Source organism: Macaca thibetana, chromosome 16 (genome assembly GCF_024542745.1).
Source record: "Macaca thibetana thibetana isolate TM-01 chromosome 16, ASM2454274v1, whole genome shotgun sequence".
NCBI lineage: Eukaryota > Metazoa > Chordata > Mammalia > Primates > Cercopithecidae > Macaca > Macaca thibetana.
The window spans coordinates 44,230,052-44,256,897 of record NC_065593.1 but is presented as its reverse complement, the minus strand read 5'-3'; the positions used below and the strand labels follow the sequence as shown (position 1 = coordinate 44,256,897).

The window sequence follows — 26,846 nt, the reverse complement described above, 5'->3', positions numbered from 1 at the left end:
TAGCAGAAACTAGTGCTTAAAGCCATTACCCTGATTGTTCTTACAGCTATTCAAACTTCGTGATCACAAAAGCATGTAAGTGGTGTTGGCAGACCAGATCTCTGCTGCTTGCACCCAGTATTCCAATACTTCTTCATAGCCTCATTCTGTCCACTAAAGAACAAAAGCCTCACCATGGTGCTGACAAACAGCTTAGCTCTGTTATTTCCAGTGCTTGTTTCCTTAAAACCTTTTATTGCTCTACACTGCATGGGTAAATGACAAAAGGCTGTTGTAGACGGGTGTCCAAAAAGCTCATGAGACCAAATTTATTTCACTGGTAACCCAGGCAGTGCTGGTTTCTTACTATAAAAGTACATATAAAGTTTTTTAAGACAGCTTTCTCACCAATACTGTGTCAACACTGTATCAATGGACATTTTTAACTTTTCTCACCAATACTATGTCAATACTGTATCGATTGACATTTAGTGAAATGACTCATTTAACTTTAGTGGTCTTCCAACTCTTCAGTTTTAAAAAATTCCATCCTTACCAAGTCTCTCCAATTTGATACAATGTCAATCTCTCTAAATCCTTCAAACCAGCAGGCTGGATACCCATTCACAAAAAATTAAATACATAAGCGTTTTTGCTGGGAAAATGAAAATCCTAACATCTAACAATCTGTCCAACTGTGAATAGATTTTGACCTTAAGTTCTCTAGCTACATGCAATGGCTAAACTTTAAAGATTAGTAAACTGATGTAAATTTTTCTTTTTAAAGTTCAGTCAGCCACTTTGTCCGAGCAAAAACAGAAAACTGATCCAATGCTCTCTCCATATAAATTTCAAACAAATCATCTCAGATTACACGAAGAAATTTCATCTTATCACCTGACTCCCCCATGTCAGCATGACATTTTGAAACTTGCTGTATAGCTAACCTTACCATACCATCTCTATCACGGGGTAGACAAATGTGGACTGAAGAGGGCTGTTAAAAAAAAAATAAAGTTGTCCCAAGCACTGGTCAGGCTATAGTTTTGATAGCATTTTTTATGTGGCAAACCACGATCTGGTGCATTAGTAGAGCAACTGCTTTCCATTATTCCTTCCTGACTCCATGAGTCAGGCCTTTTTCCATCATTAGCATTTACAACGGAATAACTCCAGAGGTCGATCTTTAGAAAACACTTAAAAACAAAGACCACAATAGGCGTTTTTAATTTTAAAGAATTTTAATACAAACTTAATATAAACTATTTCAGTCCCTCTTAACATGTAAGACACTGACTCAAAATACTTTTTTATACCTTTTTTTCAAGTATTGCACAATATAGGTACAAAATTAATATTTACGATTACATTTTTCTTCCATAATATATAGCAAAAATCTTTAAACTTTTAACAGAAAATACATTTTTTTGAAAAAAGCAAATATTCGTACATTTTAATTCCACCACTAAAGGAATATCCTGTACACAATTTTTAGAATAGTTGATGTCTTTAAGATGGATATTGTACAATTTCAGTAAAAAAAATACAACATGAAGCTGCTGCTGTCACAGATCACTGTAGTAAAAAGATATAAATGCAATACCATGTCGTAGAAACAATATATATATATCCTCTGATATTTTACAAACTTTGTACTAAATTAAATTATACAATTAGAAAAGACCAATAAACCCACTTATTAGTGCCAATTTTTATAAAAAAAAAATCAGCCATGTCCTTGCTATATCTTAAATACTGTAAGAGGCCATATCTGAGAGTATACTTTAAAATATACAGTCAGTATAAAATAACTTTGTGCTTGGTTGGCAAATGAAAAATGATGCATGTTTTATTATTATTATTTTTTAACCAAGCTTGAATGTATCCTTACTATAAGCTTAAAAAAAAAAATTCTCAAGGAGGTAAAAAAAAAAACCAAAATCCCCCTTGGGCCCGTGCATTTTAACTTGTACGATACATTTTCTTTTTTTCAGTTAGCCATAACAGGCTGGAATTGCTGGTTAGAATACTGCATGTTATTTAAGCTAAAATTCAAGCCATCTACAAAAGACTTCTCATTGAGGCCTCCATAGGCCGCAAACACATCAAAGGCATTACTGTACTGGAGAGGACTGAGGTTAAGGGGGCTGTCACCTGGGAACATTCCATTGGTACTACTACCTTGACCCTGCATATTAGGAAAAATAAATTCCTTGGCATTAGGAGAAAGAGCAGAGGTTTTCTGCTGTTGTTGCTGCTGTGGTGGTGGCGGTGGCGGTGGCGGCTGGGCTGGCTGCTGCTGTTGCTGTGGCTGCTGCTGGCTGCCCAAGCCAAGCCCATACAGAGAGTGCATTGAGGAAGAGATGGCTTTCTGCTTCAAGAGGTCATTCACATTCAAGCCGAGGTTGATAGGAGAAGTACGTGCAACCTTGTTGCTACGGCCGCTATTCTTCATTTTGGTAGAGCCGAACTTGGTGGCAGCAAAAGTGGCAGTGGTAAAGGTTAAAGGCTGAGTGGACCGGGGCATGAAGGTAGGGCTTACAGCAGCAGAGTGACCAAAAGGAGGCGATGGAGAGCTGGACACTGATGAGGCTGGGTCACTTATGGGCATGAAAACCTGGGCCTCTGGGTTAAAGCTGTTTTTGATCTCCTTATCCAACTCACATCCATTTTCATTATTATCATCCACGTAAAGCACCTTCACTGGTCCCTTTTCACCAATTTGGTAAGAAACCTCAAATGGGTCGATCCAAACACTAAGATCCTGTGGCAGATTGCCACGAACATCATCAATGTCCAAACCACTCTCTTTGGATGCTTGTTCAATCACTGGGTCCACTTTCTCCCCTATGTGTATACATCTAAACCCCGATCCTTTGTATGGCTTTTCAGGATACCAGTGCCCTTCATATTTCTTCTTAAGAAGTCTTTCAAGTTCTTCACCAAAAATGTTGACACGTCTCCTGGGAAGCTTATTGTACAAATATGAAATAATAAAATTTAGTGCTACTTGGATTTCAAGCTGCATAGCTGCTACGCCACAAAATTAGGTTTCAACTCCCCCACCAAAAAAAAAAAAAAAAAATGTTCAGTTTGTGGCAGAGAAACAAATTTTCATTCAAAGTGCTGGTATTAGTAGATTATCCTTCACCTTGAGTGATCTTGTTCCTTAAAACAAAACAAAAGCAAACATATCCAAATAAGATAAAGGTAATATAAGTCCCACGACCTTTCCCCCCACAAAGTAATTTCACCTTAAAAAATGTCTAATATCCAGTGTTAGTTTGCTAAGGATAAAAAGAAGAAGAAAATGTCTACTAGGACAGAAAGCCTGAAAACTGTAAATAGTACAAAATATAAAATAGAAAATTGTTGATTAAAGTTTAAAATCACACAGGAAAATGTAGATTTACAGATGAAATAATGTTTTTAAAAGCCTGTTTCTGAATAGAGTTCTAAGAAGAAATATCACTAGAACACGTATTCTTCTCCCCTCAATTCTCACAAGAATATTTATTGTACTCAGCATCCTCCCCCAACCCCCATATATATAGATGCCACTTTTAGGTAGTAATTTTTACTGTTATTCACCAACTTAGAAGTGAATCCACGTTTTAGTTTACTTTGGACATATACTATTTAAATCTGCTCTGTCATTGACATTTAAAAATCTGGTAAGTTAGGAAAATCATTTTAATTTCCATAGTACATGATGCTAAAATTAAAGACACTGAGTACTAAATGAATTTCATCCTAGTGAATAATTATGAACCAAATTATTCTATATAGTTTCGGCCTTAAGTATATAAAGAGCACACAATATAACAAAATCCAGCTTCTCTGGGTCTTTTGTTTTCAATGTGTATTTTTCTAAATCTGAAAATTCCTATTAGGTAGCAAGTATAACAAAAGCAACGACACAAATTAAAACTATTGATTATTCTGTTTAAAGGCCAGGGTTTCTGAGTTTTAGTCTGATTTTTAAAAACCTCCGTCCGTCCTCCCTCCCTCCCTCCCTCCCACGGTAACAGCCGGAGAAGCAAGTATGGTAAGGTCGACCTTTAAACGTTTGCTGGATCAGCACTGGGTGGGGATAAGAAAAGATCAAGGGCAAACAGAAGATATTTGCGAAAGGGATCTATTTGCACACTGAAGTTGATTTAAAAGGACGTTTAAAAATCAAGTTGGTTTTAATTCGTCTGTTCTATTTTCCATATTCGTGGTAACAAAGGGAAAAAGAATCCCTGGCTGCCCCCAAACTAAAAACACTTTCCAAGTCAAAAGCCTGAGTGCCGGCAGAGGCAGCTGATTAAGCCCAATTGCTTGAAGGTGCAGCCAAGCAAAATTCAGGCTCGGTGGAAGGTAGTTACAAAGCAACGCCTTAAGACAGGCAGGAGTGTGAAGAATTACATAAACAGCCAGTTAGATCTCATTAGATTTCTGCTCACAGCCCTCGGAGCCCAAGCGCTACAGCAGCAGCAACAGCAAGAGGAGGTGGAGGTGGAGGAGGGAGAGAGTACGAGCCTCCTAGGAGGAGGAGGAGGAAGGCCCGGGAAATGGAAGAGCAACCTCTCCCGGCTGGGCACCCAGCACCGAGCAGGTCGGGGCGCCGGGTCAGCCGCTCCCCTCCCCCGCCGTAACCCGACCCGCCGCTCCCCGCCCCGCGGCACCCGCCCCGGGCTCCTGGGACCCGGTCAGAGCCTGGGGGAGCACCGGTTCCCCGGCACCATTTTCAGCCTCGCGGCCACCGGCCCCTCGAACCCCAGCGTTCCACCGCGAGCTCGTCGCTCCCCTGGGCGCCCCAACCCCCCGATTCCCGTCAGCACGCCCCGGGCCGCCCGTCCCCGGTCAACTGCCCGAGCCGAGCCCGACGCGTCGGTGGCCCCTCGGAGCCGCTCCCCTCGGGTCCCGGCGCTGCCCCCTCGGCGCCCAGGGCCGCGACCCCGCCGTCCCCGAGCTCCCGAGGGCCCGGAGCTCGACGCCGCTGCAGCCCCTCCTCCGCCGCCTGGGCCCGGGGCTCCTGTCTCCTTGCCAACCCCGCCCGGCGCCCCGAGATACTTACGGGCTGCTTCGGGGCGGCTTGGACCACAGACCCGCGGCTGGGCGGGGAGCAGCGCGGCAGGGCGGGGGCGCGGGAGGGTCGGGAGCGGCGAGCTCGCCGAGTGCAAGACGTCGCCGCTGCGGGGCTGAGGGCAGAGGACGGAGGCCTCGGGCGGGCCTTGGGAACTCGCCGATGGTGGCTCGGGGTGGCGGGCACGGGGGTCAGACGAGCGCGCTCACTTCTCCACACAGCCCGGTGCCCGGCCCAGCGTCCCCGTAGTGCGCCCGCTCCACGCCGGGCCAGAGCTTCGCTCCTTCTGCCGCGGCGCGCGCCCCGCCTCTCGTTTTATGGCCTCCTCCCCGCCCCCATCCCCCTCCGTCGAGGTGCGCGCGCCCGCCAAGCGTCACACAGCTCCCGCGGCGCAGCCATTCCCCGCGCTCCCCGCCCCGCACCCCGGTCCCCCGCCGGCCGGCTCCGCCCCTGCCCTGCCCCCCGACGCCATTGGCCAAGTCCCGCCTGCCCCTGTCCGGACGCGCGGTGGACGCAGGGGTGGGGAAGCCGCACCCTCCGGGCTCCAGGAGGGCCAATGAACCGACAATCGGAGCACTGGGGACGGAATGAAGAGAACGTTTGGAAAGGGACTGTGGGGGGAGACGTGCCAAAGAGAGAAAGGGGTGGGGTAGGGCGGCTGACGCCCGGTTTAGGCGGAGAGCGCCGGGCAGAGGGGGAGGAGGGCGAAGCCGGTGGCGAAGCGGCCGAGGAGAACCGGGGCTGGAGGAGCCCAGGACTCCGGGAGGGCGGCAAGGATACCCAGAAAATGCCCTTTCCGCGTGGGGCTGCAGCCAAGAAGGATCCCGCTCGTGGAATAGCTACTAAATCAGCCTCCAGCCCACCCCAGGGCGGGGTAGAGAAAGGGCAAACTGTGACCGGGATTCGTGCACCCGATTAATTGAATATTAATCACCCTAAGGCCTAGGCCAACCGCCACCCAGACAGTGGCAGCTGCAGAACCCAAAGCCGTGGAGCCGGGCTGGGGGTGGGGAAGGGAGGCCGCCACAGCTCCCGCCCCGCCGGCAGTTTAACTGCTTCCGCAGCCTCAGGCCTCCCGGTGAGACCCTGGCTGCGACTCGGATCCGTTTATTCCAAATGTCCCAGCCCACGCCGTGCCCAGGGTGTGGCGACACGAGGCCAAATTGCGTATGTATCTGTGTCCATGTCTACACACACACGCATGTGTGCATTTCTAGGGCTTGCTGGAACGCAGGTGCACAGAATAAACGCGGTGCCTGCCTGTAGAGTGCGTTTAAAATCATTCTCTGCTGAAATATGTGCGGGTACCTAGGGAGTGGGGTAAGAGAGGGACTCGTGGCGGGGGGCGGGTAAGTGCCTTTTTCACAACCTGCCCCAGAGAAATACACGAAATTACATCGAGAGTGGAATCGAGCGTCCCTCTCAGCTAAAAATACTACTCACAGGTAGCAACGACGCCTGATTGGCCGCGCTGGTCCCTTCGCAACCAAGCGATTGGCTGCCTGGTATCCAGGAGACCGACGTCAAACTCCGACTGGGAAAAGGGGAAAGTTGGCGGGGAACGAAGGAGGGGATGGGGAGAAAGAAGCAATGAATGAAACGCCCATCGCCTGGCCTTCCCCTTTCCCCTTTCCCCTTTCCTCTCCATTCTTGGAGCACTTCCTGGGAAAACACCCGTTGGGGCGCCGCCTTCCCCTCCAAACGGGGCCTGCACTCTCAACCTGCTATAAGGAAGTTAAACTGCAGCTCACCGAGGAGTAGAGTGTCTACGGTGCGGGCCCGTGTAGACCAGCTGTGCTCCTCGGGCACAAACCCGCTGTACATGTCAGGCCTAGAAGCTTTCGGCTTTATGGACGCAAAATCTGGTTGGAGCCGCCTTCTCCACCCTGACTCTCGCGCCTCTCCCTTTTAGAAGGAACCGCATTGAGAAAGGGTATTTCTGAAGGCTCAATGCGTAGGAGAAGGGGAGGGAAGATGGGTTTGTGGAATGGGCTGAGGGTGGGGAGTGATCAGGTGACTTATTTCATGTTTATTGTACAAATTCCTAAAACATAGTTTTACTAAGTCCTTAAATTATGATTAATGTGATTTTTTTTTTTTTTTTAGTGTTTGGGTTTTTTAGTTGCAAACAAGAGTGGAATTGAACTGTGAAAGTATGGCAAAACTGTGAAAGCATTTAAATGAAAATGTCCCTTCCTCTGCATTGAAATGTCATCAAAACGTCAAATATAAATGATTTGTTCCGTTTTATTATTTGTTTGTTTTTGGTTTTCTGTAATGACAATTCCATCTGTAATAAAAGTGAGTTAAATTTTCTAATTAAGCACAGAAATTTCAAGAAACTAGATAGGATATTCTTGGAATGCCTTATCAAAAGAAACACTTAATTTTTCACGTGTTCTAGAAGCACAACTTCTCTTACCATTAGGCAAGTAATGGTACTATACTAAACATCTAGAATTGCGGGACCATGTGTGTTGATTAGTAATTTTATATTTGGGGGCTGCAATATTAGGCGTGGCTGAGATTAAAATGTCTAAAGATACATGAATTGTAATTTTGTCGAACTTATCTGTACTTTTCAAGAATTCTCTCAAGAGAAGGTACAAGTTCTCTTTTCTGAATGTCTTCAATCTGTAATTCCAGGTTTAAAATATGAGAGCAGTCATCTGATAGGTACTGATTAAATATCAGTAGCATTAAAAGCATTTTTAAGTCAGAAATGTAGATGTCAAAAATTTATGAGTTATTGCTGCTTAGCCCAGGAGTGTAAGAAGATGTCTGACCAAATATAAACACACACACAAACACACACACACACGAAGGCCCCATGGCATACTGGAAAAAGCAATGAAGGGTGGGTACTGGGAGATCTGAGTTTCACACCCGTTTCTATCAACTTTTAGTTTTCTCACCTATAAAAAGGGTTGAATTAGATCATGTCTAATGTCTCCTTCAATTAAAAAAAATTCCACACTCGGCCGGGCGCAGTGGCTCATGCCTGTAATCCCAGCACTTTGGGAGGCTGAAGCGGGAGGATTACCTGAGCTCAGGAATTTGAGACCAGCCCGGCCAACATGGTGAAACCCCATCTCTATTAAAAACACAAAAATTAGCCGGGTGTGGTGGCACACGCCTGTAATCCCAGCTACTTGGGAGGCTGAGGCAGGAGAATTGCTTGAGCCCCGGAGACCGAGCTTGCAGTGAGCTGAGATCGTGCCACTGCACTCCAGTTGGCCGACAGAGTGAGACTCTCTCTCTCTCAAAAAAAAAAAATCTGCCCTTAAAACTCAATGTTCCTAACATATATAATGCAGCTCTTTTTTCAAATACAGATTGCAAGGCCAAGCGTGGTGGCTTATGCCTGTAATCCCAGTACTTTGGGAGGCCAAGGTGGGTGGATCACCTGAGGTCAGGAACTCGAGACCAGCCTGACCAACATGGAGAAACCCTGTCTCTACTAAAAATACAAAATTAGTCAGGCATGGTGGCGCATGCCTGTAATCCCAGCTACTTGGGAGGCTGACACAGGAGAATCGCTTGAACCTGGGAGGCAGAGATTGCAGTGAGCCGAGATCACGCCGTTGCACTCCAGCCTAGGCAACAAGAGCAAAACTTTGTTTCAAAAAAATAAAAATAAATAAAAATAAATATATATATATGGACTGCAAATACAAGGGAAAACCGATTCACATCTCTGAACATTGCCAGTCACGAGGTATAAAATGTTCTTTATCCAAGTTTGCATATGGCTTATTACTATCTAACATTTACTTTGGAATTGTGCAGGGGAGTGGAGGGCTAACTGCTAGTTGTACAGGGAATTAGACTTATGGAGGAAGAAAGAATTTGATATTAGGCTCCAAGTGTATCACAGTCAAGACGTATTCCTCTCTCTCAGCAAATGATAGTCACTAGAAACTACAGCCTTTGCCTTTCACATCCCTACATTCTACACAATTCCCAGTGGGCCCTTACAACAAAGGTAATCGTTTGGTAAAAAATAACTTCCAATATCTTTGTAAAATACAGTTCTTGAAAATGCCTTGAATTATTACCTAATCCACGCAAGGACACACACACACACACCTTGACTTCTGAGATAGAGACATCCTAAGCTTTCTAATTCTTATGTTTCCCTGTAAATTGAGACAGGGTTACAGGAGAATAGCTATCACATGGTGTGTAATTATTAAGACTCATTTTTTGTTTGTTTGTTTTTTGTTTTTTGTGATGGAGTCTCGCTCTGTCACCAGGCTGGAGTGCAGTGGCACAATCTCGGCTCACTGCAACCTCCGCCTCCTGGGTTCAAGTGATTCTCCTGCCTCAGCCTCCCAAGTAGCTGGGATTACAGGCGTGTGCCATCACTCCCAGCTAATTTTTATACTTTTAGAAGAGATGGGATTTCACCATGTTGGCCAGGATGGTCTCAATCTCTTGACCTCGTGATCTGCCCACCTTGGCCTCCCAAAATGTTGGGATTACAGGCGTGAGCCACCGCACCCAGCTGACTCATTTCACTTCTAAGGAATCAACCTTTTACCTTTATTTGAAAATTAGACAGGCAGGGTGAGGTGGCTCACATGCTCATAATGCCAGCATTTTAGAAGGCTGAGGTGGGAGGATCTCTTGAGACCAGGAAGTCGAGACCAGCCTATGCAGCATAGTGAGACCCTGTCTCTATTTTATTTTATTTTTATTTTTTAAATTAGCTGGGCATGGTGGTGCACACCTGTAGTCCCAGCTACTTGGAAGGCTGAGGCGGGAGGATCTCTTGAGACCAGGAGGTCGAGGCTGCAGTGAGCAGCACCACTGCACTCCAGCCTGAGCAACAGAAGGAAACCTTGTCTCAAACAAACAACAAACAAAAACCCATAATGTTCTTATCGTGATTTTTATTTCTTTCTTTTTAGATGGTCATGCAACATAAATCATAGCACACACATTTTAAAATTATTATTTTTTTTTGAGATGGAGTCTCACTCTGCGCCCCGACTGGAGTGCAGCTCACTGCAGCCTCCCGGGTTCAAGCGATTCTCCTGCCTCAGCCTCCTGAGTAGCTGGAATTACAGGCATCTGCCATCGTGCCTGGCTAATTTTTGTATTTTTGTAGAGACGGGGTTTCACCATGTTGGCCAGGCTGGTCTTGAACTGCTGGGATGACAGATGTGAGCCACCGTGCCTGGCCTAACATTAACTTTTTAAATCATGCGCTAATCATTGAGTTATTGAAAACCAAGTAAACCAGTTCTTTTCTAAACATTTCTCAAAAAAAGGCAATCCAGTTACGTCTGAGGAAACCTCAGTGTGGTTTCCTGTGGCTTTTCACATGGGTTTGTAGTGGAGGGCTATGTAGTCTCCAGAAGACACTGGCACACAGACATTTGTAATTAAAAGATAACTAGATAACATTGAACAAGCCTACTAAAGCAACGTGGTCTGATAGGAGAATGTCTCCTTATAATTTGCTCACTTTCTATTATCTTGATGAACAAAATCCAAACCAAATATTGCAATTTCTTTCCATTAGCCAAGGAGGAAGATTTTGATTTCAGTAAAGAGATTATAGTGCGGATTCTAGGAGTGATACAGTGTTCATGACATTCTAAGTACAAAGAACATTTATATAAAGTAATCTGAGAGCAAATGTTATTAGAGTACTTTAAATACATTTAAAGCATGGGTTGCATATGTTATTATGCAGCTCTGCTAACTAAAATAGAATGTAATTTTATATATATAACCAATTGTGGCAGACACTGTTGCCAGCTCACCCGTTTCCCATGTCCCATCCTCATTCCCCTGTCTTCCTAAGAGGCTAGAAGAGCTAAATGCATGTTTTCCCAGGCTTCATTGCAGGAGAGGTGGCATTGTGACACTGTTCTGCAGATAAGACGTAAACAGAAGTCAGCTGGGATGGTTTCTGAGAGTGCTAATGCTTTTCTTATCAGAGGGGTTTGTTCTAGTTACTGCTGCTGCATGAAAAACTATCCAAAATACCCATTTATTGTGGCACAAAAGGTCCATTTTATTAAACCCTTGGATCCTGTAGGTAAGAAATTCAGGCTTGGTCTGGCGGCTCATGCCTGTAATCCCAGCACTTTGGGAGGCCAAGGAGGGCAGATCACTTGAGGTTAGGAGTTCAAGACCAGCCTGGCCAACACAGCAAAACCCCATCTCTACTAAAAATACAACAAAATTAGCCAGGCATGGTGGTTTGTGCCTGTAGTCCTAGCTACTCAGGAAGCTGAGGCAGGAGAATCACTTGAATCCAGGAGGCAAAGGTTGCAGTGAGCCAAGATAGTATCACAGCACTCCAGCCTGGGTGACAGAGAGAGACTCCATCTAGAAAAAATAAATTCAGACAGGGCACAAGGGGATGGATGGCTTATCTCTGCTCCACAATGTCTGGAACCTCAGCTGGAAAGACTCAAATGCTCAAGTATCATCTGAAGCAGGTCTAACAGAACTTCCTCCAGTGATGGGAATATGCTGTATCCATGCTGTCGAATATAATAGCCACATGTGGCTCTTGAGCACTTGAAATGTGGCCAGTGTGACTGAGGAACTGAATTTTTACTTTAATTTAGTTTTAATGAAATTTAGATTTAAATAACCACATGTGGACAGCAGCTTCTGAATTGGACAGCACGGATCTGGAGGCTTTTTCAAAGCACATGTCTAGCACCTGGGTTGCAGTGACTCAAGGGCTGGGCTTAGTTGGCACTGTTGTTTGGAGCATTTCCACATGGCCTCTGAATTTCCCCTGTGGTTTGGGCTTCTTACAGCGTGGCAGCTGAGAGGAAGCAGAGGAGTTTCTGGAGAGTGAACTTTTTACAAATTAGAACAATTTTTTTTTTTAAGTTTTTTGTAGAGATATGGTCTTCCTGTGTTGCCCAGGCTGGTCTCAAACTCCTGGCCTCAAACAATCCTCCTGCCTTGGCCTCCCAAAAAGCAGTGGGATAATAGGCACGAGCTACCCTGCCTGGCCACCATGGAAGCTGCCCCCATGGAAGCTGCATGGCCTTTTATGACCCAGTCTCATAAGTAACAATGCATCACTTCCATTATACCCTAATGGTCAAAGTAACCACCAGCCAGATTCAAGGGGAGGGGACATAACCACCACCTCTCAAGGAGGAGTGCCAAAGAATTTGAGACCATTTAAAAAAATCACCACTGGGTCACTTCTCCCTTCTTCCTGCCTTGAACATGGATCTCATGGCAGGAGCTGCAGCAGCTCCTGCTGAATAAACCATGAATAAAATGCAAGTTAATCACAGGGATAGGGGTTCTCACCAATGCTAGTCACTGCCTAGGTCTGGTCTGCTTTTTAACCAACATTAAGTGTTCCATGACTTGCAGCTGAAGTATTTTCAGCAAAAACACTAATTTTACATCTTTTAAGGAAAACTGAACTTTTCAAAAAAGCCAAAATAAATTTTTTTCCTCTAGTCTAAATTATCAGGGCTTCTTTCTCATTATAAAACCTGGAAATGCTCATTATAGCAAATTTGGAACACATAGAAATAAAGAAGAAAATAGCAATCATCTTTAATCTCTCCACGCAGTGCTAACCATCTTGCTCCATTTCTTTCTGAATGAGTTTCTATCAAATACGCAATTTTCTATCCTGCAGTTCACTTAACATTGCATTTTTCCTATTTTCTCCTGACATTAAGCATTTGTCACAATCATCATTTTTAATGACTGCATATTATATTCCACTCTATGGATTTAGAATGATTTATTTAACCATTGCTGGGCATGTAAGTGGTTGAAACCGTTTCTGTATTAAAAACAAACATATTTAACAGACATTTTTATATGTAAATCTTTAACTACCGCTCTAATTATTTCCCTGGGCTAGATTCCATAAGCAAAGTTAGCCGGTGGAAGAGAAGGAACATTTTTTAAGGCTCGTAACATAATGACAATCCACTTTCCAGAGAGATTGTACTTTTTTACCTTCCCAGAGGATACGCACTGCAAAATCACTACATTTTTAGCCAGCATTGCCTACTAAAAAATTTTTTTTCTATCCTTGGCTAATTTGGTAGGTAAAATGATATCTGTTGTTTAATTTTTATTTCTTTGATTACATGTAGGATGAACAGAGTTTGACATGTTTGTCAGCTCCTTGTACTACTGTTTCGATAAATTTTTTATCTATGCCTTTTCTCCATGTTTCTCTTAGAGGTCTTTATGTTTTGCTTCAATTTGTATGAGTATCTTGCATATTGTGTACCAGATATGTGGCTGAACAGGATGCTGGTCATAAACCTCACTCTAGAACTTGCCCAAACATTTTAAACATGTGATTTTGATGCCTAGAACCTTGATTTTTGATCTACTATTTCACTTTATAAGGTTCTGACCAACTCCTGGGTTATCAATAAATGCTTTAAAAAAAAAAAAAAAAAAAAAAAGCAAGCCAGGTACAGTGGCACCTATAATCCTAGCACTTTGGGAGGCTGAGACAGCAGAGAGGATCATTTGAGGCCAGGAGGTTGAGACCAGCCTGGGCAACATAGTGAGACACCTGTCTCTACAAAAAAAAAAAAAAAAATATATATATATATATATATATATATATATATATATATATATATTAGCAGGGTGTAGTGGCGAGCACCTGTAGTCCCAACTACTCAGGAAGTTTGGATCCCTTGAGCCCACAAGTTCCAAGTGGCAAAGCGATCATTCCACAGGACTCCAGCCTGGGTGACAGAGCAAGACCTTTTCTCAAAAACAAACAAAAACAGTTCTAATGGTCTTTACTTAGGCCTCTGTCTTCTTGATCTTTCTGTCACATTTCACACTGTTTACTAATAACTGCTTCAAATATTCCCTTTTAAGACTTTGCCCATTGTATCGACATTGGATGTCCCAACATGGCCCCCACTTCCTATCTCAGCTGCAGTGGAGCATAGAAGAAAAATTATGAATTTAAAATCAGAGAATTTGTGTTTGGGTCTTGCCATGCCTGGTATTAGTTAGGTATGGCTGCTCGGAGTCTCAGCCTTCATCTTATAAATAATTAGAAGCAATAATTACCCTCAGAGTTGTGTGAGAATCAAATGAGGTGACACTTGTGAAAATGCTCTATGAACCGTCAAGCCCCCGATAAATGTGAATATTTTCTTCCTTCCTCTCCTCCTCCCTCTTCCCCTCCTTCCCTACTCGCTCCTCCTCCTCTCCTCCTCCTCTTCCTTCTTTGCTTCTTACATCTGGCAGAAATTCAAGTACCATTTGATCCAGCTCAAGCAAAAAGACATGTGAAATTGCTTTTAAACTACAAACAAGTATTATTAACACTTCTGTCAGATATGGTGTTGCCAACTCAGTTCTTTTCACCTTCAAAACACCTCTTAGAATCCCATGCCTTGATGTTTTATATTATTATTTAATGATTAGTTTATTTAGCCTTCTGTGTGTTTATGTCCTAGCCTTTGTTGGATTCTAAGCTTTTTTTTTTTTTTTTTTTTTTTTTTTTTTTTTGAGACGGAGTCTCGCTCTGTCGCCCAGGCTGGAGTGCAGTGGCACAATCGCAGCTCATTGCAAGCTCCGCCTCCCAGGTTCACGCCATTCTCCTGCCTCAGCCTCCCGAGTAGCTGGGACTACAGGCACCTGCCACCACGCCCGGCTAATTTTTTGTATTTTTAGTAGAGACAGGGTTTCACCTTGTTAGCCAGGATGGTCTCGATCTCCTGATCTCGTGATCTGCCCACCTCCACCTCCCAAAGTGCTGTGATTACAGGCATGAGCCACTGCACCCGGCCGGATTCTAAGCTTTTTAAGAGCAGAAAGCATGTACCTTTACACGAGCTTTATAGTGCCTTGCAGTCAATCAGTATTGACTGATGGCTTTGCTAGGTCACTGCTTAATCCAGTGAAAGAACACAGAATATTTGAGGAAGGGTAAGCGGCTCAGAGTGGCTGCTGTGGATGGTTCCGAGGTGAGAATCTAGAGAGGAGGCTGGTTGGTAGGCAGAGGCCAGATTACCAAGGGTCTTGTATTAGGAAATCTGGAATTTTGCCTTTAACAGATGGGAAGATGTTGGGTGATTTTTCAGTTGGGAAATGACATTACTGGAATTCTGTTTGGAGAACATTTTATTTATCCCTAAATGCCCCAGAGCCTAGTACAGTACTTGATACTCAGGAATTGCCCTGCCAATGTGTGTTCAATTGCTAGACGTAGTTTTATCACCCAATGGAATATTCTTCAATTGTTTGCTTGTTCTGAAGAAGAAATACTTACTGTCTTTTAAGGAAGACATAGACCCCACCTGAAGACCAATACTTCTATCCACTTGGGAACAAAAGGAAAAGTTTTGGCTGGGCGCGGTGGCTCACACCTGTCATCCCAACACTTTGGGAGGCTGAGGCAGATGAATCACTCGAGGCCAGGAGTTTGAGACTAGCCTGGCCAACATGGTAAAACCCCATCTCTACTACAAATGCAAAAATTAGCCAGCTGCTATGGTGCGTACCTGTAGTTCCAGCTACTCTGGAGGCTGAGACATGAGAATTGCTTGAACCCAGGAGGTGGAGGTTGCAGTGAGCCGAGATCATGCCACTGCACTACAGCCTGGGTGACAGAACGAGACTCTGTCTCAAAAAAAAAAAAAAAAAAAAAAGGAAAGAAAAGAAAAAAGAAAAAATTATGTGGCAAGGTATAAGTCAAAAAAGTTTTTGGTTTCTGAAAAAACTAAAACCTTTCTGTAGAAAATTCTACTGTGGTACCAGGAGGGTTGGTTTCTTCTACCTTTCCTTGTTATTAGCCTAGACAACATCTATTCCCCTTTCTTCCAGCAACAGCTGCGGTTTTTGTTTGAGAACCTATACCTCTCCCACTCTTCATCCATGAGCTTCCATTGGGACTCTTGCCAAGGCAAAAGCCAGGGAAAGCATGGCATTCTCCTAAGTACTGTGATGGGTTTAGGGATGGCTGGTCAGAGCCAATAACTCAATTCTGGGACTTCTGTCTGAGGTATTGGGATAAGGACTCTTTCCCATGAAATATGAACCTGGAGGTCTTCGTTGTTGAGGTTCCCAGGGCCATCTTAGTACTACCAGGAGAGTGCCTGTCAGAGAATGCAGCTAACCCAGTTAAAACCAAGAAACACCAAGTCCTAGAAACAGCTTTTTGAGCAGCCCCTGAATCAACTTTACCTGAACTTTCAGCTACAGGCTGTCTTAGCATTGGCTCCTAAATAAGCAGAGCCTGAGGCAAAGGGTTTTGTGCTACCACTTCATTTTTTATTTTTATTTATTTATTTATTTTCACTCTGTCACCCAGGCTGGAGTGTAATGGCGCTATCTCGGCTCACTGCAACCTCTGCCTCCTGGGTTCAAGTGATTCTCCTGCCTCAGCCTCCTGAGTAGCTGGGATTACAGTTGCGCACCCCCACTCCCAGCTAATTCTGTATTTTCAGTAGAGACAGAGTTTCGCCATGTTGGTCAGGCTGGTCTTGAACTCCTGACCTCAATGCGATCCACCTGCCTTGGCCTCCCAAAGTGCTGGGATTACATGCGAGTGCCACCGTGCCTGGCCTTATTTTATTTTATTTTTGAGACGGAGACTTACTCTGTCCTCAACCAGGCTGGAGTGCCGTGGTGTGATCTCAGCTCACTGCAACCTCCGCCTCCCAGGTTCAAGGGATTCTCCTGCCTCAGCCTCCCTAGTGGCTGGGATTACAGATGCCCACCACCACACCCAGATAATTTTTGTACTTTTAGAAGAGACAGGGTTTCACCATATTGGCCAGGTTGGTCTCAAACTCCTGACATCAGTTTGCTACCACTTTAATAGGGAGTGAAATCCCAAGAAGCAGGAGAGAGGGGCAAAGAGAGTAAAACAGCAGAGGAGGAGAACTTATTCCAGGTTGCATTATTAAACCAACTGCTGTTAACTACAATTGTTTGATTCCATGGATTAGTCCTCCAAGAAGCCCTATAAACTGTATCCCTTCATATGTGAGAAAAGAAAGGGGAGAATTCATCCATTGGTTCCCATCTCCTGCTGGTCAAAGAATTTATGCCATGTTGCATAACTGTATTTATTGCATGGGTGTGTGTCCCGTCTCTCCAAGAGGCCTGCATTGTCATGAGAGCAGGCCAGTAGCTTCTACTGCCCTGTGCCTACACCATCCACAGAATGCTTAGTAAATATTTGACTGAACTGACTTCATAAAGTTCAGCATTCTGCTATTTGATCATTTGCATCCCAATGTGCTTTCCCCAATTTGTGCTGTTTTATTAACCTGTTAAATGTTATCATTTGAGTAGTACTTATACAATCAATTGCCAGCTGATTTCACATGCTCAGTGGCATTTGGATTCTAAAGCCAAATCATTATCCTTCTATTCTCGATATGGTTAAAATGAAAAAATGTTAAATGACATGTAAACTAGCTCCAAGAGATTTGACGTTGACCAACACAGGGATTCCAGAAACTAAGAATAGAGAGACCAAGGGGAAGGAAATAACTAAAGAACTCAGAGGAGAAAAAATTGATATATCAGTTAAGTAACAAAGTTTCGGCTAACATAATTAATAAGCTTGACTTAGTAGATATCGATGTTCTTATAGGACTTTCCACATATAGACATTCTTTTCAACAACCCATGAACTAGTTTTAAAATTGCCTGTGTAATATGTAACCAAGAAAATCTACGTAAATTCCCCCAAATAAAAACCTTATGACCCATACTGTTCATAGATCATCAAAGCTAGAAATTAACAACAAATATAGCAAAACATCTCTTTACTTGCATTTGTTTTTTCAGACAGGGTCTCACCCTATGCCCAGACTGGAGTACAATGGTGTGATCACAACACTTTGGAAGATTAAGGCAGGAGGATCGCTTGGGCCCAGGATTTCGAGACCAGCCTGGGCAACATGGTGTGACCCCACCTTTACAAAAATTTTTTAAAATTACAAAAATAAAAAATAGAAACAGAGCGTATTAAATGATTAAGAGCATACTATGTACAACTACATTAAATTTACAATGCTTAGGGAAAATGTAAATCATCTAAATTGATTTAAGAAATAGTATCAAACCTAAATAGACTACCAATAATGGAAAAAAACTGGTTTAACATCTACCTCCGAAAAAGACACAAAGCCAAGGTGGTTCTATGGTAAGCTCTGCCAAAAAAATTCCTGTGTTTGAACTTTCAGAGCTTAGGGAAGCATGAAGGTCTTACAAACTCACTCTATGGGTTGGTATAACACTGATATCAAAGTGAACAATGATTTGAGCAACAACAACAGAAGATAAAACCAAGCGCGGTGGCTCATGCCTATAATCCTAGCACTTTGGGAGGCCGAGAGAGGCAGATGGCTTGAGCTCAGGAGTTTGAGACCAGCCTAGGCAACAGAGCAAAACCTTGTCTCTATAAAAATAAAATACAAAAATCGGTCAGGTGTGCTGGTGTGCACCTGTAGTACCAGCTACTTGGGCGGCTGAGGCAGGAGGATCACTTGAACCTGGGAGGTCAAGGCTGCAGTGAGCCAAGATCACACCACTGCACTTCAGCCTGGGTAACAAAGTAAGACCCTTTCTCAATAAATAAATAAATAACCAAAGGCTAAATTTGTTTATGAATACAGATTTTAAAATCCTAAATGAAATATTAGCAAATTGGATCTGTGTACTAAAAGTATAATGCAAGGATGGCTGAACATTAGGATGTCTGTTAATGCAATTCACTATATTAATAAACCAAAAGGGAGGAATGACCTTTTCAACTGATGCAACCAAAAAAGCATTTAATGAAATCTAATCCTCTTTCATGATTAAAAACAAAACAAAACTCTTTTTTTGTTTTGAAATAGAGAATGACATGTCTTTTTTTTTTTTTTTTTTTTTTTTTTTGAGACGGAGTCTCGCGCTGTGTCACCCAGGCTGGAGTGCAGTGGTGCCATCTCGGCTCACTGCAAGCTCCGCCTCCCAGGTTCACGCCATTCTCCTGCCTCAGCCTCCGAGTAGCTGGGACTAAGCTCCGCCTCCCAGGTTCACGCCATTCTCCTGCCTCAGCCTCCGAGTAGCTGGGACTACAGGCGCCCGCCACCTCGCCCGGCTAGATTTTGTATTTTTAGTAGAGACGGGGTTTCACCATGTTAGCCAGGATGGTCTTGATCTCCTGACCTCGTGATCCACCCGCCTCGGCCTCCCAAAGTGCTGGGATTACAGGCTTGAGCCACCGCGCCCGGCCGACATGTCTTTAACTTGATAAAGTATCCATTAGAAACCTACAGCAAAGGTTGTACTAATGGGGGAGTGTTAGAAACTTTTTTTTTTTAGGCCGGGCGCGGTGGCTCACGCCTGTAATCCCAGCACTTTGGGAGGCCGAGACGGGCGGATCACGAGGTCAGGAGATCGAGACCATCCTGTCTAACACGGTGAAACCCCGTCTCTACTAAAAAATACAAAAAAAAAAAAAACTAGCCGGGCGAGGTGGCGGCGCCTATAGTCCCAGCTACTCGGGAGGCTGAGGCAGGAGAATGGCGTGAACCCGGGAGGCGGAGCTTGCAGTGAGCTGAGATCCGGCCACCGCACTCCAGCCTGGGTGACAGAGCGAGACTCCGTCTCAAAAAAAAAAAAAAAAGAAAGAAACTTTTTTTTTTTTTTTTGAGACTGAGTCTCACTCTATCGCCCAGGCTGGAGTGCAGTGTTGTGATCTCGGCTCACTGCAGCCTCTGCCTCCCAGGTTCAGGCAATTCTCTTGCTTCAGCCTCCCAAGTAGCTGGGATTACAGGTGCCTGCCACCACGGCTGGCTAATTTTTGTATTTTAGTAGAGATGGGGTTTCACCATGTTGGCCAGGCTGGTCTCGAACTCCTAACCTCAAGTAATCTGCCCACCTCTGCCTCCCAAAGTGCTAGGATTACAGGCGTGAGCCACTGTGCCCGGCCTAGAAACATTTTAAACATATTTAAAATACTGAGACAAGCAGGGTTGATACCTTTGCCATTAGTCAGTATTGAGACAAACAGGGTTGGTACCATTGCCATTATTAAACAAGCCTAGAGTACCTAGCCATTTTAATAACACAAGAAAAGGAAATAAGAGGTATACATCATAAGAGGCTGAGGTGGGAGGATCACTTGAGCCCAAGAGGTCAACACTACAGTGAGCTGTGATTGTGCCAGTTCCCTCAGCCTGGGTGACAGAATGAGACCCTGTCTCAAAAGAATAAGAATAAGAATATATATATGTGTGTGTGTGTATATATATATATGTGTATATATATATATATTTTTTTTTTAAACAGAGTCTTGCTTTGTTGCCAGGCTGGAATGCAGTGGCACAACACAATCTCGGCTCACTGCAACCTCCATCTCCTGGGTTCAAGCAGTTCTTCTGCCTTAGCCTCCCAAGTAGCTGGGATTACAGGCACGTACCACCATGCCCACCTAATTTTTGTATTTTTAGTAGAGACGGGGTTTCACCATGTTGGCCAGGCTGGTCTCGAGCTCCTGACTTCAGGTTATCTACCCACCTCAGCCTCCCAAAGTGGTGAGATTACAGGCGTGAGCCACTGCCCTTGGCCTAGAAGAATAATACTTTTTAATATGGTTGAATAATTTTGATGCATCTTGTACTTCGTGGCTGTTGGTGAGTTGGATTCACATAGATGGAGAAAATACTATGTACCAGGCATTGTTCTTCCTGCCTTACATTTAAATTTTCACAAAAACCCTATGAAGAAGATACCATAATTAATGCTATTTTATAGATGAGGGAACTGAGGCACAGTGGGGTATGCACTGGGCTGCATATAAAAGCACACAGCTGGTAAGTGGCAGAGCTGAGATTTGAACCTCAACCATTTTGCTGTAGAGCCTATGGCTTAGTCACATGATATGATCTCCTTGGAAGATAAGAAAGTCACAGAAAAAGAGTAATCTCACCTTTATTAAAAGTAGGCTGAGTGCAGTGGCTCATACTTGCAATCCAGCCCTTGGGGAGGATGAGAGGGAGAATCGCTTGAGGTCAGGAGTTCGAGACCAGCCTGGGCAACACAATGAAGCCGTGTCTCTACAAATATATTTTTTTAATCCATCTGGTTAGACAGATGGTAAGAATAAAAACAAGCAAACAAAAAACAGGTATGGTGGCGTCCACTTGTAGTCACAGCTACTTGGGTGGCTGAGGTAGGAGGATCTACTGAGCCTAGGAATTCAATGTTACAGCGAAGTATGATTGCACCACTGTACTCCAACCTAGGTGACAGAGCAAGACCCTGTCTCTAAAAAGAAAAAAAGTAGGCCGGGCACAGTGGCTCACGCCTGTAATCCCAACACTTTGGGAGGCTGAGGCAGGCGGATCACAAGGTCAGGATATCGAGACCATCCTGGCTAACATGGTGAAACCCTGTCTGTACTAAAAATACAGAAACAAAATTAGCCAGGTGTGGTGGCGGGCACCTGTAGTCCCAGCTAGTCGGGAGACTGGGGCGGGAGAATGGCGTGAGCCCGGGAGCGGGAGCTTGCAGTGAGCCGAGATCGCACCACTGCACTCCAGCCTGGGCGACAGAGTGAGACTGTCTCAAAAAAAAAAAAAAAAAAAAAGTAGAAAACATGTTTTGGTGCATAGAAGAAAGTAGTTACATTTGGTGAGGGGTAGCTCGGTGAGTGAGTGAAGGGACACTTCACTTTTGACTCCTCTCTTTATATGTTGCTTGGATTTTCCGCAGTGGTCAGTTACCTTTGCAATTAAAAAGAAAATTTTGTTTTGTTTTGTTTGTTTTTTGTTTTTGAGACAAGGTCTCACTCTGTCACCCAGACTGGAGTGCAGTGGCATGATCATGGCTCAGTGCAGCCTCAGCTTCCTGGGCTCAAGTGATCCTCCTGCCTCAGCCTCCTGAGTAACTGGGACTAGAGGTATGTCTAGTCTTCCATGCCTGGCTAATTTTTTTTTTTTCTATGTTGCCCAGGCTGGTTTGAACCCTTGGGCTCAAGCAATCCTCCCGCCTTGGTCTCCTAAAGTGCTGAGATTATAGGTGTGAGCCACCATACCTGGCCTAAAATCAAATATTAAATACATTGTAACATTTATTATATTTATGTATTATATATACTTTTTGTATAATTTGAATATATACATATATCATCTTTATATTTGGGGCTGACTTCTTTGTTTATGTAGTGTTTGTTTCCAAAAGCTTCCTTTATTATCTCTCACAAAAATGAGAACAGAATGCACACACCACACCTATCTGCCCCACATTCCAAAACCATTAATTTATCACATTGGAAGAGATGTTTTGTTTTTTTCTCTAGGTCTCTTCTGTGAACAGAGATCGATTTTTGTGCATTCTGAAATACCTATTTATTATAAGAACTCTGTAAATGGTTGGCTAACATGGCTTTAATTCAATCCTAACATACTCCTTAATAGAGAGTTAGACCTTTTGTCCTGTTTCTCAGGATCTGGATTCCCATTCCATAAGCATCGCTCACAGGACTACTCTGCTTGCTGGGTGCAGGAGAATAGGAGGCTGAGTAAGCCCCAGGCTAGTGGGACAGACACTTCCCAAGCCAGAAACCCAGGAGTCTTCTGGGACACCCCCTTTTGCTCACTCTGTCCCTAATCTCAAGCTGGACCCATCCGCCTGATCTCCTACCTATTGATCTCGTCCCTTCGCCACCCTGCAGGCCATGAGCACCTCCTCCCCGGACCACCGCACCAGCCGCCTACTGGTTTCCCTGCCTTCACTCCTGCCCCCATTGCTAACACCTTCTCCACCCCACAGCCGAGGGATGGATCTTTTAAAAATGCAAGTCAAGCCTAGGCAACATAGCAGGATCCTGTCTCTACAAAAAATAAAATATAAAAAAACATTAGCCAGGCATGGTGGCATGCACCTGTAGTTCCAGGTATACGAAAGGCTGAGGCAGGAGGACCGCTTAAGCCCGGGGGTTTGAGGCTGCAGTGAGCTATGATCGCACCACCGCACTCCAGCTTGGGAGACAGAGCAAGACTGTATTAGAAAAAAAAAAAAAATGCAGTCCAGGCGTGGTGGCTCACACCTGTAATCCCAGCACTTTGGGAGGCTGAGGTGGCCGGATCACTTGAGGTCAGGAGTTTGAGACCAGCCTGGCCAACATGGTGAAACCCTGTCTCTACTAAAAATACCAAAATTAGCTGGGTGTGGTGGTGCACGCCTGTAGTCCCAGCTATTCAGGAGGCTGAGGCATGAGAATTGCTTGAACCCAGGAGGCAGAGGTTGCAGTGAGCTGAGATGGTGCCACTGCACTGCAGTCTAGGCAATAGAGCAAGACTCCTCAAAAAAAAAAAAAAATTGCAAATCAGTCATGTTCCCTTCGCCCTGCCCCCATTGGGTTGAACCCATCAGTGTCTCCCATGACTCTTAGGGTGAGGACCAAAGCCCTCACTGCCGTCTACCGACCCTTGAGGATCTGCTCCCTGCCTGCCTACCCAGCAGCAGGCCAGAGCTTGCCCAACCTTCCTCCACCCTCTCTTACTTCCTCAAATACACCATGTTCCCTCCCACTTCAGGGCCTTCTGCTAGTCCTGCCTGCAGCCTCTCACTTACTCCTCTCACCTCAATCATCCCTACGGAGCTTAGCATTTGGCTTTTATTTCCCTTCTTCAGGGGAAGCTGCCCCAGTCCTATGACAGCAAACCCCCAGCTATTTGCTCCCATTTTTCCTATGCAGTTATTTATTCAGTAGTTGTCTCCACCACGGAGCATTGAAGTCCAAAGGGATAGGATCTGTGTCTGCTTTGTTCCTTGCAGTATCCTGGGACCACAGCACAGAGCCTGGCTCATACAGGACTTAATGAATGAGTGAGTGAATGAATGAGTGAGTGATCTGGCTGTATTACCAGACAGATTGTGGTAGGGGCAACAGGTGCTGTGGGGGTGTGGGAGGCTGTCTTTGCCTGGGAGGTAGGGAAGGCAGGACAGAGCCTAAAGAAGCCTTGAAGGGAGAGTGTTGCTTCATGGGCAGGGAAGGGAAAATGACATTCCAGACTCAGCCCCTATACAAGTGTGAGGCAGACTCCCATGGTTGTCAGGTCAGAGTAGGGAGAGGCAGAGATAAGGCTGCGATTGTGGGTGAGCTCAGCCTGGGAGGAGCTCTGCATACCAAAATAAGGACTGAACCTTGTGTAGGTAGTGGGGGAGCCTGGGAAGGTGTTAGGCAATCTTTCACCACTCCCTCCCTCTTTCCGTCTCTCCCCCTGCTTTCCTTCCTCCTGGAGATAGGGAGCAAGGTCTCCAGGGGCCAGGCAGGTGCTTCTGGTTGGAAAGGCCATGACCAGGACTTGTTGGGTTCATTTGACTCAACGGACCCCTTTCTTGGCCCTATCCCCAGATGTGTAAGGTAGAGCTAGAGTCGTAGAAAAAGGGAGACACGCTCCTCAGGGCCACCACACTCACCCAGCAGGGGTCTGGGAGCCCCTGAAGCACCCAGGACCCCAGCCTCAAAGGTGGATGTTGGAGGGAGGAGTTGAGGGAGCAGGCACCCATCAGTGAGAATGACGAGTTGACGGCACGGCTGACAAGTGTCTGGGGGTGTGCCACCTCCCTGTGCTTCTTCTGAGCTGTTTGCTTTGCCTTGGTACTCTTGAGGGGTTGGAAGTCTTCAGTCTTCAGAGCTCCAGGTTTGGGGCACAGACAGGTTCCACTTTGCTCAAAGCCAGGCAAAGGCTCCTCTCTCTGAGCAGAGGTCGCTGGGTCACAGGAGCTCAGGGTGGCACTGCACTCAGCATTCGCAGCTGCCTTGACATCACCAGTGTCCCAGGTGACAGTACAAACTCCTAGCCTGAGGTGAGGCTGAGGGAGACAAGAGTCCACCAGGCTAGGCCAGCACTTCCCATGGGCTTAGACCCCTGCTCTCCTCCCTCCTCTGCTGACGTTTCAAATCTTTCAGAATTTCAAAACCATGGGACCTATTGGCTTCTAAGCTCCCCATCCTGCTCTTCGGGTTTAAATTGTGCTTTCTCTCAACAGCATTCATTGAGTGCCAGCTCTGTGCAAAGCCCTGTGCTAATGTGCTAGGCTCTAGAGTCATAAAGATGAAAAATTTTTCTTTTATTAAAATAGAGAACAGTCAGTCTTTGTTGCCCAGGCTGGTCTCGAACTCCTGGCCTCAACTGATCCTCCCACATTGGCCTCCCAGATACTGAGATTATAGGCGTGAGGCACCTTGCCCAGCCAAGGAATACTTTATGATGTTTTCAAGAGTCTTACAGTCTAGTTAGGGAAATCAACACAAACAGACCCTTTCAGAACAATGTAAAGACCTCAGAAGAGGTCAAATTCTAGGGGAACCCATATGCCTTTTTTTTTTTTTTTTTGAGATGGAGTCTCACTCTGTTGCCCAGGCTGAAGTGCAGTGGCACTATCTCGGCTCACTTCAACCTCCACCTCCAGATTCAAGTGATTCTCCTGCCGCAGCCTCCTGAGTAGCTGGGACTACAGGCGCGTGCCACCATGCCCAGCAAATTTTTGTATTTTTAGTAGAGATGGGTATTTACCACATTGGCCAGGCAGGCCTCAAACTCCTGACCTCAAGTGATCTACCCGCCTCGGCCTCCCAAAGTGCTGGGATTACAGGTGTGACTTTTTACTATCTATAGGTAACTGCTATATATAATGCGTGATCTATAATGCATGACCCAACATTTTGTCATCTTTGCAATCCTTCTTGATTTTATTTTTTTCTGTAATATTTTGGGGTTTGAGATTATTTCCTTTGGTTTGGCTACAAGGAAGGCTAGATGTGCTTCAGAGTCTCCTTGAAATTTCTTCTGCATTATCAACCAGCTCAATCTCCTCTGAATTAGACCTGCCTTCTCATCTGGGAAAGGCAGATCTTTAACAGGTGGCTGGAAGCTATTGAAGGAAAAAGCCAAGATGTGGTTTCTGAAGAGTGGACAGGAGGGTCCCTGGCCATAAATATGTCCTTGATAAGGGCCTGAAATCCCACTCTTAGAATTTTATTTTTTTGAAGTTGTACGAGCACCTGGGAAGAATACCGCCTTAAATCCTGACCACTTATCAACTCTGTAAAGATTTGTTTATAGCCAAGGGTTCCCACCATGGGCCGAGGAAGAGCAGGGAGGCAGCCAGCTTTCCAGGCAGGCCCTAACATGTTATCCAGATTTTGAGGTTGTTTTAGTTATCCGCTGTCTAACAAACCACCACAAAACGTAATGGCTTAAAACAATGATTTATTGTTTCTCACAATGCTGTGTGTTGGCTATTTCGACAGTTCTATTGGTCTCACCTGGAGTCACTCCGATGGCTACAGTCATTGTAGATTAACTGAACTTCATCAAGGTGCAGTGGTCTCAAGGTTATGAGAAGGCGATCATAGAGGCAGGAAGACCTGTGGCCGGGCGTGGTGGCTCACGCCTGTAATCTCAGCACTTTGGGAGGCCGAGGTGGGCGGATCCCTTGAGGTCAGGAATTTTCCACTTTGTTGTGCCCTTCTGCTTAAACAACCTTTGTGCTTCAGCAAATTAAGTACAAGCCCAATAAAATGCAGCATGAAAACAAGCATCAACAAATTAATGAAAATAACGCACAAAGGGCAGCCTTGTCTTAGGATGGGAGAAGAAGATGCTTGTTTTTAAGGAAAGGTCTTGTCATTTAGGATGAATATGGAAGGAGGGTCAGGGAGAAGAGCACCTGCAGACCAAGACAAAAGGAGAATTGAAGGCAAAAAAAACCTATGAAAACAAAAGGTGCTGGCGATGCTGACTCCTCCCCCAGCTCAGAGCTGTGTTAAGGGCTGAATGGGACA

General features: G+C 44.9%; 2 protein-coding genes across 5 annotated transcripts in view; one reads left to right on the top strand and one right to left on the bottom strand.

Annotated features, from left to right (window-relative positions):
• Window positions 1–26,846, top strand: part of LOC126939627 (nucleoside diphosphate kinase A) — a 446,836-nt gene that overhangs the window by 141,029 nt on the left and 278,961 nt on the right. The gene's annotated exons all lie outside the window — the stretch shown is intronic.
• On the bottom strand, window positions 1,202–5,338 carry TOB1 (transducer of ERBB2, 1). The gene is made up of 2 exons (XM_050765091.1): window positions 5,042–5,338; window positions 1,202–3,147 (listed from the first exon to the last, which is right to left on the bottom strand). Exon 2 carries the CDS (start codon window positions 3,005–3,007, stop codon window positions 1,970–1,972), a length of 1,038 nt encoding a protein of 345 aa, XP_050621048.1. The 5' UTR covers window positions 3,008–3,147; window positions 5,042–5,338; the 3' UTR covers window positions 1,202–1,969.